This window comes from Aricia agestis, chromosome 19, assembly GCF_905147365.1.
Source record: "Aricia agestis chromosome 19, ilAriAges1.1, whole genome shotgun sequence".
Classification (NCBI taxonomy): Eukaryota; Metazoa; Arthropoda; class Insecta; order Lepidoptera; family Lycaenidae; genus Aricia; species Aricia agestis.
The window spans coordinates 3747058-3759872 of NC_056424.1; the positions used below are offsets into that span (position 1 = coordinate 3747058).

The 12815-nt window shown below is 37.2% G+C and overlaps 1 protein-coding gene across 5 annotated transcripts in view; it reads left to right on the top strand.

Annotated features, from left to right (window-relative positions):
• The window catches only part of LOC121736486 (alpha-1,6-mannosyl-glycoprotein 2-beta-N-acetylglucosaminyltransferase), a 41756-nt gene extending 28941 nt beyond the window's left edge, over window positions 1–12815 (top strand). For 3 of the 5 annotated variants that reach the window (XM_042127706.1, XM_042127707.1, XM_042127708.1), the window contains 8 exons: window positions 294–437; window positions 1569–1666; window positions 2819–2964; window positions 3804–3964; window positions 5462–5590; window positions 7464–7681; window positions 10519–10698; window positions 11961–12815. In XM_042127706.1, the coding sequence (XP_041983640.1) occupies window positions 294–437; window positions 1569–1666; window positions 2819–2964; window positions 3804–3964; window positions 5462–5590; window positions 7464–7681; window positions 10519–10698; window positions 11961–12030 (1146 nt within the window). In that variant the 3' untranslated portion in view covers window positions 12031–12815. The remainder of the gene's footprint in view (window positions 1–293; window positions 438–1568; window positions 1667–2818; window positions 2965–3803; window positions 3965–5461; window positions 5591–7463; window positions 7682–10518; window positions 10699–11960) is intronic. The other 2 variants (XM_042127709.1, XM_042127710.1) reach the window with 1 other exon arrangement.

Here is a 12815-nt window from a genome sequence, read left to right on the forward strand (position 1 = left end):
TATCCATACTTCCATACGAATATTAATAAATGCGAAAGTGTGTCTGGCTGTCTGTTACCTCTTCACGCATAAATCGCTGAACCGATTTTGTTTTAATTTGGTATTCAGATACGTTGAGTTCCGGTTAAGGTTAATTTTTTGGTAAAAAAACAATTTTGGCGCATCGGAGTTGATATTTCAGCAAATTAGATAGCTAGCTATAATATGTTCACTGTTCGCGTTATGTCCCCGGGTCCACACCTAGTTGACTCAGTATTTCTGCCGTATGTTCACTGTTAACGTTATACCCCCAGGTCCACACGCGTCTGACGTACCTGCGCCACCTGATCGTGTCGCTGGCGCAGGCTCGCGACATCGACAAGACGCTGCTCATCTTCTCCCACGACTACTACGATGAGGAGATCAACAGTTTGGTCAGGAGTATCGACTTCACCAAGGTAAGAGGATCCTGCTTATAGGTGTGATTATAGCGCGACCCTTCTTGTCTTATATATAAAATTCTCGTGTCACAATGTTAGTCATCGTACGCCTCCGAAACGGCTTTACTGATTTTTACAAAATTTTATATGCATATTCAGTGCGTCTGAGAATCGGCTACTGGGTACTTTTTATATTGATGAATGCATTTGGAATAAATAATAGTAAATTATTACAACTTGAGACTGACGGCGACCATTGTTTGTGCGACGGGATAGCGATGGACGTTGCCATGATAACATACTTATTTACTCACTTCAATAAAATAATACGGGCAAAATACTTTATATGGCAAATAAACGTTTGCCGGGACAGCTAGTCACATATTATAAGTATGTAGTGTAAAGTGTCCCCTAGCTCCGCTGCAGCGTATTGTCGCCTAGTGCTGTCACGAATTTCTTGTTAATGATCTTTTAAAATGAACGTAGGTTTTTAAGTGTCTAAACACACTAGGCCGAAGTTACGCGGCGTAAATTCCGCATGATACGTTCGCAATGCCAAACGCATACAAAATACGGACGGAACGCGACGGAATAGTGTGTCATCGGTAATTTAAAATACATTGCGGGCGTAATCATGTGGAATTTACGCCGCGTAACTGCGGCCTAGTGTGTTTAGACCATAAAGTTAATATACCTAGCGGAATAGAGAAACAAAGGCATGAGCAAGAGAGATGTCACTATCAGTAACACTGCGTGGTAAAAAGAGACGTGTGATACATGACAGCAGCACTCTTTTTTTGACGTCCAGTCGGCACGTGCCGCACGTTGACAATTTAATCTCATAGAATTCATGTTCAATCATGCTTGTGTAAGTGTATACGTACACATATTTTTCACACAGATGAAAACCAATTTTGGTTCCGTTTGACAGCTCGAGATTGTTGCTCTATTCCGCTAGGTATATTAACTTTATGGTTTAGACACTTAAAATAATCAAGATATTATTTACAATGCGATTTAAGCTTTTTAGAAATTCGCCTTTAAAACGGTATACCTCTGAACCTTAGTCGACAGTCATGCCAACTGGTGAGCAACACACAAAGTATTTTACTAAAGTTTTATTGATGTTTTACATTTAACGTTCCTCAGGTGATGCAGATATTCTACCCGTACTCGGTACAGACTCACACCAACGAGTTCCCGGGCATGGACCCCAACGACTGTCCGCGGAACGCCAAGATGGAGCAGTAAGTATAGTCCGGTCGACAGGTGGAGATAACTTTGGCTCAGGGATCACCAAATGGCGGACCGCGGTCCGCATCCGGATTCCGGACCGCCGACCCACTGTGTGCGGACCGAGCACTATCGAAGATGAACTTCGTTCAAAATAAATTTCGGTATCGACTTAGTGATGAACATTTCCAGTATTTAATATCATTAGCTTGCACTTATCGCACTCCAAACATTAGAGAGATAATTAGGTACAGAAATTGACACTTTTCTCATTGATTTGTAAATAAATACCTCTGTAAATTCCGTAATTACCTTTTTTAAATCTTATCTTATATCTTTAAACGAGCAATTCTTGTATATATTATATAATTGGAATCTCGGAATCGGCTCCAACGATTTTCATGAAATTTAATATATAGAGGGTTTCGGGGGCGATAAATCGATCTAGCTAGGAATCATTTTTAGAAAAATGTCATTTTATTCGTGTTTTATCGAATACCGAGCAAAGTTCGGTCAAATAGCAAATTTTTTTTAATGTGTGGACCGCGAAGGTCATTTCATTTTTTAATATGGACCCCGAGCGAAACTAATTGGTGACCCCTGTTATAGGTTCTTTCAGTAATTCGTTTCCCTGCACGTTTTACATAAACAGTAGGCCTACTACGAAACCGTTTTGAGACTCAAACAATCGAATGAGAATGCCGCGTCCTGCTCTAACAATGTCATTTTACGTTTGTTACAGTAGGACGCAGCATTCTCGTACGATTGTTTGAGTATCAAAACGGTTTCGCGGTACGGCCCGTGGCTACCAATTTTTCGCCCGTAATGAAAGACAAGCGGCCAATAGACCAATTTATTTCCTTTACCTTGTTATTTGTAAAGCTTGGGAATTGAACAGGAAGAGATTCTTTCATAGACCTATTGCATATTCAGCAGTGTCATTTTGCAAATTCTCTATACTGAATTTAGATGTAATACATGCGTACATTACGCATAGAAATAAATTGACCTATTGTCCGCTTGTCTCTTTCACTCGATCCAGCTTTGTATTTTTATATTGAAAATTTAAACACTTTGTGTTTCAATTTGTGCTGTTTTTTTTTATTATCTGTTTATTGTTATTCCTTTACTGTATTTATTAATTCATTGATTCATTCACGTTTCAGAGCGATAAAGATGAAGTGCAACAACGCGTTGCACCCGGACCTGCACGGGCACTACCGCGAGGCGAAGTACACGCAGACCAAGCATCACTGGTGGTGGAAGGCCAACAGGATCTTCAACCAGCTGCAGCCCACCGCCACGCATACTGGTGAGCACCGCCTCTACTAAGTGATAATACTTTAGGATGTGTATGTGTTCCTTGTAGAGAGTCCACAGTGAAAGTGGCAGCGCTGAAAGACCAAAATTTTTGTTCACTTTTGTATGGGGAAACTAGAAACGCTGGGGCGCTTGCCCATACAAAAGTGAAAATAAATGTTGGTCTTTTAGCGCTGCTACTTTCACAGTGAACTCTCTACAAGGAAGTGAAGGAACACGTATACACCCTAAAGTATTATCACTCACTTTTGTTACACCCTGTATAGTGGCTGGTGATCCAGTGGTTTAGAGCGTGGCTCTTGAGTCGGAGGTCGTCGGACACGTTGGAAACGTGTTATTTCCAAGTTTGGTTAGGGTTGCAGGCTGATCCTGAGTGTCTGAGAAGTAAGATGATCCATGCGTCGGATGGGCATGTAAAAGGTCGGTGCTGCGCCTGACCTCTTGCCAGTCGTATCGGTCGTCCGTCCCACTGGGTAAAGGAATAGAGTGATAGTGACGAGTTGTAGACATGACTGTAGTCAACGAGGACTTGTTGATTACAGAACCCTAAAACGGAACCCTAACTAGCAAATTTTTTGTATATTGATAAGTTAATAGTTATGTATATAATTATTTATGAGTAACATTGTCCTACAAATCCGTCAAATCGAAATATTTAATCCTTTCTATATCTGTTAGCTACCACTTTCGAAAATTTTCGCAGAGGAAATTGTTATTCGTCTTATCAAAATTAAGCTACTCACGAGAAATTAGTTTGATAGATATCAATTTAAAAAATATCTAGGGAACCTGTACTTAATAATATTAATTATGTGTCAAAATATTTTCCAGGAATGGTGGTCTTCCTAGAAGAAGACCACTACGTGGCTGAAGACTTTATCCACATGTTGGGTCTACTCCGAGCCACGGCGGACAAGAACTGTCCCAACTGCGAGATACTGTGCCTCGGGACGTACCTCAAGACCTACCAGTACCACTCCAATAGTGATAAGGTAAATTACTCAGAAAACCTAGACCAGTGCCGGTTTCAGCCATAAAGTTAATATACCTAGCGGAATAGAGAAACAAAGGCCTGAGCAAGAGAGATGTCACTATCAGTAACACTGCGTGGTAAAAAGAGACGTGTGATACATGACAGCAGCACTCTTTTTTTGACGTCCAGTCGGCACGTGCCGCACGTTGACAATTTAATCTCATAGAATTCATGTTCAATCATGCTTGTGTAAGTGTATACGTACACATATTTTTCACACAGATGAAAACCAATTTCGGTTACGTTTGACAGAAACAAAACTTTTTGTTTACTGTCTGTGCTTGTGCTGCACTCTAGCGATATAAAATGATGTCGAGGATATATAACTGCAATGCTTCAAAGCATTGCAGTTATATTCTATTGGTTAATAAAATCGCTATTGAATAGACTCAATTACATATCCATATATTTAAGAGACAAACATATAAACAAAATTTATGTTGATTTCGCTTAGCTTTGTCAATGGAGCTTTGTGTCGTTGTGTGCAAATACTCACACATACACATACACTCACACGCACTTATCACTAACGTCAAATATCTTTTTTCAATATCTATTCAGCAATGGGCAAAGATATTTGATGGATATTTTACCACATTTTGACTCTGTTCGTTAGGCCTTTATCTTTAAACTAGTCGCGACGGCATTTACTGTATGCATTACTTTTTCAGTATAGCAATCTTTCCGACCGGGTTTTTCTTATAACAATGCACGTCGCAGCGCATTGACGAAAACGCAAAAGAGCGAGATGAAACATAATGAATTGCCGTTTGACGCGTGAGACAGAAGATTTGTCAATCAATTCTTTGCGGGTCGCAACGTCAGTATGCCACAATCCTACATCGCGCTATCGAAGTTTCTGAGCACGGCAAGATTATATTTAACATCTGAAATGAGGTCGGTGGGCTTCGGCCTGAACGAGGATTCTATTCCTAAAAGAGTATAAGATAAAAGTGAAATACGAAATAGCGGACTCGACATCATTATTTTTTGCAAATTATAGTACAGCGCAGGCGCATCTAGCGAACATAGTCATAGACATGTAACACGTCATACTTACACAATATGTTTGTAGTGCCACTAAAAGTAACTGCCGCATTTAGATAATTCAATGATTACTAAATTTTTATTTTTAATCAATCAATGACGAATTTGACATATAAAGTATGGAGTTATGTCAAATTATTCATTAACTTAAAGTTAAGTACTTAATCATTAAATGTCTTTTACTGCGGCCGTAAGTCAATAGTTCACCAAACTGAAGTTAGGTGCAGATGCCAAATACATAAGAACTGTAACATGCATCTAACTTCATTTCAAATCAAACCAAACCATCAAACCAAATTACGAAATATTTCAGGCGTACAATATCTATATATTAATAAACCTAATTTTCTATATTTTTCTTAATCTACCCTCGAAACAACACGCAATTTTGAACGTTATTACCTAACAGAGAAGGAAGCAATTAAACCTGAGCTACATTCAGCAAGTGCGAGCTGTGAACGAAGAGAGAAGAAAGAGACAGCAGGAGAGCCAGTGGAATTTCCAAGTTTACCCCAACCTCTATTCCAATACGCAAAAGGTTGTTGTAGATAAGCTAATGCTTGACTTTTAGAGACGACCGAGGTGCGACGCGGCGCTGCTGGGTGGGTATTCAAAATTGAACTTTATTAATGCACAGTATAGTGTATTTTACACTTTTGCTTAAAAAAAACTTTAGACAATTTCGAAGTGCCGCGTGAGCTCTTACAACGCAATTTGTGTTCTGGCATAGTATATAAAGTTCAATTTTGAACAGCTATTAAAAATGCAGCGTTGCGTCGCAATTCAGTGCAAGACTTTTAGTCCCTTTTAGGTTAGGCATGAATCATGATATAAAATGATTATCTAAGTTATGAACCCAATTCTAGTAGCATTTTGGTGCATGGATCGTTTTGCAAACTTTTAAAATAAGTTTAAGTAAAAAAATGATTAAACAAGAAAACATCATCTATTTTAAATGACAAGAAGAAAACTGTGAAACTAAAACTGCCCCAAAAGTAAGGCGGTTGATTCAGGGACACAATAAAAAACTATTCCTGATCTACACGGCTTGACTCTTGTGAAAAACATCAAAATCCGTTTTAGTATAGTATCGGAGCCTATAGAACTAAATTAAAATTAAAATTTTTGCTCTTTATGATGTTAGTACCTATATATTTTCTTTTAGTAGGATCTCTTTTTGTATTCTCATAATTACTTTAGAAATTGTGTTTTAGTCAGAACCATGAGACGAGTCAAAACATTCGTAGCATTTAGGATATTAGTCGGTTAAAGGGTATATTATAATATTATACATTGTAAATATTACATGCTCCTTTATAATTATTATGTTGTTAAACAAAATCATTTAAATCTCGAGTTTTTCAGTCTGCAAATTTTTTTTATTCAAAATTTTTATGCTATATTCTTTCAAATCGTTTTTTCTTAAACCTCTATTGTAAATATTTTTATTAAAGTACTATTTTGATTTTTTGAACCTCATTTGTTTATGAAACAGGAGAGAAAACACGTTTTGAATTTATAATCTACTCCTGTATATATTTAGCACTAAGCATGTAAAAATAGCTTAACTCCCTTAACTTCCCTATACCCTATTCGCGTTGAGAAGAAAGTAAAAATTAATCAATGAATAAGCCACGCCCATGTTCGCGTGATTACTGAAATGAACTTCTTGCCGCGTATAGACTATAGCTACAAAAGGCTGTTTTGTAAGCTTATTTGCCATCACTATAACCTAATTGTATGTCGCAGTCATCTGGTTAAATCTGCTATTTGATTGGATGACTAGCGAATTCTTTGAATGAAACCGCTTAATTTAATGACTACTACTAGGCCAACTCGTCAAGTCTTTAACTGTAAATGAAAATGTTTCATTCAATGTATTCGCTCATTCAATCAAATAGCTAATTCAACCAGATGATTGCGACTACGAGTGGTCTTAAACCACTCGTAGTGCACTAAACCGCTTGTATACAGCATGCTTCAGCATGGCATTCGTAGTTTGTAAGCAGGATGTAAGAACGAATATATTTTTACACCCTGTATATTGTACTGTCGAAAAAATTAATTTATAGGAAGCTGGTGAACCTACGTTCTTTAGTAGATAGAGTTTTGTTAGTTGAATGTTTTTGATGTATATTACAGACTAATTCATGTACTGCCTTCTGCCTTAGGTTAATTTTTCTGATAGTACACACGCATACTTTTTTCCAATCTTTTTGTAAATAAAATTCATAGTAGGGTAGTACGAATGTTGGATAGTGTTTACATTTAGAATTACTTAAAAATATTCAAAACTAACCCGGTTATGGGTGCCCAGAAGTGTATCTCTCCAGCTTAACAAAATGGCGCTAATACAAAATGGCGGCGCTCTATTGACAGTGACATTGACGTTTGTATTTTTTAATTTTCAGGTCGAAATAACGCCATGGCATTCGAGCATGCACAACATGGGTATGGTGTTCAATAGGACTGTGTGGAACAGTATAATGGAACTGCAGGAACAGTTCTGCGCGTACGACGATTACAACTGGGACTATTCTTTACTACATCTGTCCCAGAATAGGCCGAAAAGAGAGAAGTTTAAGGTTATACTGTGTAAGGGACCGAGGGTGTTTCATATTGGAGAATGGTGAGCATTATATCTTCTGATCGCGTTTAGCATTCTATATGCTGTTAGTTATGCGTACAAATTTTGAAATTGACTATATTGATACTAAAGTGTTCACATAAAAAAATTGACATTCTTGTTATATCTATACTAATATTATAAATGCGAAAGTATCTCTGTCTGTCTGTCTGTCTCGCTTTCACGCCAAAACTACCGAACCGATTGTAATGAAATTTTGTATACAGATAGTCTAAAGCCTGAGAAAGGACATAGGCTACTTTTTTACTGAAAAAAAGGGTTGTAAGGGGGTGAAAATACGAAAATTTGTTCAAATTAAGTTAGTGCCAAAAATTCATACTAGATGGCGCCGTGCGTCTCTTACATCGCGCTAACGCTTGCCCAACATCTTTCTATAAGAGGTGGTATCATCATACATTCGAGTTTCGATTTTTTTCGATTGCTATTTCTTCTTTACGTTATTTGTTAAGTCAGTACTTTATATTATATACAGTGACGTAACTTTAAACCTATCAATGATAAATAGTTTATGGGTAAAGTTGATTGGGGGGCTGTATAAGCTTTAAAATTTGGCATAAAATATAAAGTTTAATTTTAAAAAATGAAATATTATGTGCACACTGCACAGCTGTTTTGATTTAAGGCGTACCAGGGTTTTTTTACCGACTTCCAAAAAGGAGGAGGTTATACGTTCGGCTGTATGTATCTTTTTTTTTTTTGTATGTTCAACGATAACTCAGCTGTTTGTGATCCGATTTTCAAAATTCTTTTTGTGTTGTATAGGGTTTAACTCGAATTTAGTACCATGTTCACAAAAGTGGTGATCTGATGATGGGATCCTGGAGGAATCGAGGGGACTCCTTGAAATTTGTATGGAAACATATAGTGATTTTAATTTTTTCTGAAACATTCGAGGTAAATGCTACCAAAAAGTAAGATTTCGCACCAGGTTATACCCTGGATCCGAAGGTACCCAACAGAACTTTTGAATCCTTATAGATACAGGTTCGAGGATTTCGGCGTTGTTTAAACAACTGAAAGCATAAGCCAACACATCAATTTATTTAATCATCATCATCAAAATCATAATTATGCTATGGGTCATCACATTATGACCCAATTATTGATGCTTTTCGTGATATTTTGCATCGAAGCAGATGTTTTTGATCATTATTTCGCTGTTTGTGGACCGATTTTCAAATTTCTTGTGTTGTTGTATAGGGTATAATCTTGATTTTGTATAATAATTACGAAAGTGGTGAGCTGATGATGGGATCTATGAGCAATCGAGGGAAATCCTTGAAATTTATCAAAAGACTCATAGTGGTTAAAATGTTGTTTCTAGTAACTTAAACATATGTTACGAATAAGAGAAAGTTCATACGAAGGTGTCTCTTGGTCCAAAGACACTGAAAAGAACTCCTGAACCTTTAAAGATAAAAGTTTTTAAATTGCAGCATTGCTTAGATAACTGCAAGCATTTACCACAATTTCGCTTACAGTAACATAATGTGAATAGTTAACATTCGTAGTGGTTATTTACGCATAAAGCCTTTTCTTGTAGATAACTAAAAAGAGTGAAATTATTATTTTTAACAAAAAATTAAAACCGACTTCCAAGGTAAAAACAATAATAATATGAACAAAAAGTATTAAATAACTCTTACTCTATATTAGTGCCTTTTTCAGAATTCGTCTAAATCTCAACTATTTCTGTACATACTACAGTCTTCATTACTTTGAAGTCGGTACCAGTCCCAAAAGCTTCAGATATTTTGACATTGACTGAACTCACGATAAAATTAGCTGGTACCGACTTCAAATAATGAAGACTGTAGTATGTACAGAAATAGTTGAGATTTAGACGAATTCTGAAAAAGGCACTATTATAGAGTAAGAGTTATTTAATACTTTTTGTTCATATTATTATTGTTTTTACCTTGGAAGTCGGTTTTAATTTTTTGTTAAAAATAATAATTATAAAAGCTTTTGACACCAATTTTGTTGACATCGCGCCAATGATATTCTACTTATACAGATATGCTACGTCCATACTATTTTCCGGCTTAAATCTATTCCGAACAATTTTCAAATTCAAAATTGCAGACATTGACAAATTTGACAGATAAGTGAAACAAAAGATACGAAAAACCATTAACATAAAAGAGACAGTTCTATTTTTAAACGTCGAATCGTATCGCTGTCTCTTTCTTCGCCTGGGCTATGACGAAAATTCGATTTTTTCCAGATTGTTCGAAAAAATAATTGAAAATGTAAATAATCGAGGTATTTAATGCAATCAAGACATGTGGTAAGAGATTCCATGTGTTTTGTTTACTTTTGAGTCATAATTGGTACATTTTCGAAACACGCACGACGTCATTTTCAATTTATTTAGGTAAGACAAGACGAGGCACGTTCGTGACTGCGCTCGATGCAGACTAAACAACAGACGGCCCAGTTGGGCCGTATTTGAAGCTTCACAACGCGCGCGGTAGTAACTTTGAGTATTTCATCATTGCATCGCGCGCTATAAACTGAAGTCCACGCGGACGAAGTCGCGGGCAACAGCTAGTATATAATATTTTGAGGCTAACGCTAATGCATGTGGCTGACAGCAATATGGATTAACGTAAGCGAGGTGCGATATTATTAACTAATCAGCGCCCGCAACTCCATTGCGCTAACCGTACATATTTCCGGTATAAAACGTAAATTAATCTATGTTTTTTCCCGGGAATCAATGTATCTCCATACCAAATTTTACCAAAATCGGTTTTGAAAAAATTTTTTGGACTTTACATATTTTTTCTAATCCGACTTACTCGATTTACTTTCAGTGGCGTCCACCACAAGAAGTCGAACTGCAACGCGTCGACGGTGATCAGCAAGGTGCAGAAGCTGCTGAAGAACGCCAAGCCGTACATGTTCCCTGCCCGGGTGACCGCCACCATCACGGCAGGCGGCGCCAAGCACAACAAGAAGCTGACTAAGGGCAACGGCGGCTGGGGGGATATTAGGTGAGGGATAGCATTATAATAATAATAAGTCCCACACCGGTTTCGGTGACGGTGGCCGGTTTCATTGAAACCAGGCCAGTTACGCAGGAGTAATTTTATAGTGCCCAAGTGTGTGCGCAATACACAAGAGCACTCTCTATTCCTATTACTTTCATAACCCATTGGGACGGAAGACCGACACGACCGGCGAGAGATCAAGCGCAGGACCGACTTTTTACATGCCCATCCGACGCATGGATCATCTTACTTGTCAGACACTCAGGTCAGATCAGCCTGCATTGTCCTAACCAAACTTGGAAATAACATGTTCCCAACGCGGGAATCGAACCCACGTCAAGAGCCATGCTCTGAACCACTGGAGTGATTGGAGCACTGGGCAATATAATATACAGGGTGTAACAAAACTAAGTTACTTAAGGGTGTGTTATTGTATCTCCTCCTAGACTATAGAGTTCACTGTAAAAATAGCAGTCATATTTTTACAGTGAACTCTATAGTCTAGGAGGTATTTTTTTGTGATTAGTATGGACAAGCGCACCAGCGTGATGAATTTTCCGGTAAAAAAGTTTAAAACTCTTTCAGTGTTGTCACTTCCACAGTCAACTCTATAGGTATTAGGGACTCATACGCACCTTGAAATATTAGCACTTTGGTTTGTTACACGCTATAGATAACTAGCAGACCCGACGGAAGTAAAGTTTAAATTGTCAAAAGCGGATAGGTAACGTGAATAAAGCTAGAAACAAACTATCGCACGCATCCGTAAGTCGAGGCTGATGGATGGGGCTTAACAATGTGCACGGTTCTGCCGCGGACGTCCGCGGATGCAAAAACATCCAATCAGCCAGATTCTGTTCGGACGTCCGAATGCTCAAGGTCACGTCCGCGACTTATGTCAGACAATGTGCACAGTTTAGTGTATTTTTTATTAATCAAATAGAAACAAGCCATTCAATCAGCCGCGACTGACGGACGCGTCAGATAATAATTTGTTTCCAGCTTAAACATTTCTAGGTCGTAAGGTCGTAAAGTATTTCTAAATTTTATAATTGACTACGTAATTTTTCTTTCATTTTCATTAGAAACTTTCTCCTATAATAGCAAGCACAACGGAATAGATTTGTAGCAAAATTGGTTCAGCTGTTTTTGAGATTAGCATTTAGCAACATTTAGTTTGCTTATTATTATATTATTATTACGTTTATTTTGATTATTATTTATTTTAATGAGTTGAAAATATTAATACTTTGTTCTTTTTTCAGGGATCAAGAATTATGTACTAATATGACAAAGATTGGTCGGCAACCGAGAAGGTATACGTATTACGCATAGAATTATATGAATATTAGTCATGTTTTAAAAGAGGCCTTGGCCTGTATGTGGCATACATACACGTAGATAAAGACTTGTATTCGATTCAAATTAAAGAATAAAATGTTAAACAAAAAAAAGTTTGACGTCGATGAATAAAGTCTACAGATTCAAAAAATTTAAAAAAAGACTGTCATTTTTGCCGCGTTGATGTTTCTTTGTTTACATTTTATCTTGTATCGAAATAATTATTGTTGTTCATCAAAATATCGCACAACAATCTAATATTCAGCACCACACACAAATATACAAGTTTGTTATACCAAATATTACTTAAACTAGGATAATGGAACTGTTAGCATCGAACAGTATAGGATTGCTTTAAGACTTGCGATCAAAATATATTTTGTGTAAATATTTTGTGGGCAGAAAAACTAATTTTGTTTGAAAAGACTGACGAAGTGTAAAGTATAGTTGTAAGAAACAAGGCCTTTTAGACCCAGGACAAAGCTGAGTGAGACGGATGTATAACGTATTTAGTTTCTCTGTCTACAAACTTTAGTACTAAGTTTTTAGAACATAATATTTTTTTATTCACTTTTCCGGCCAGTACGCACTAAACTAATGTTTAGTTTAATCGTCAAATTTAATTGTAAAATTGCGCCAAAAATCCTTCTATCCGGCCGCACATTAAGCGAATTTCTGATCAGAAAAATTCGGACACCCGCCGGAACACAATCTGTTCATACAACAAAATGTTGTGGACCACGCATACTATCAGAATTCTGACGTGTCAAAATGTATGG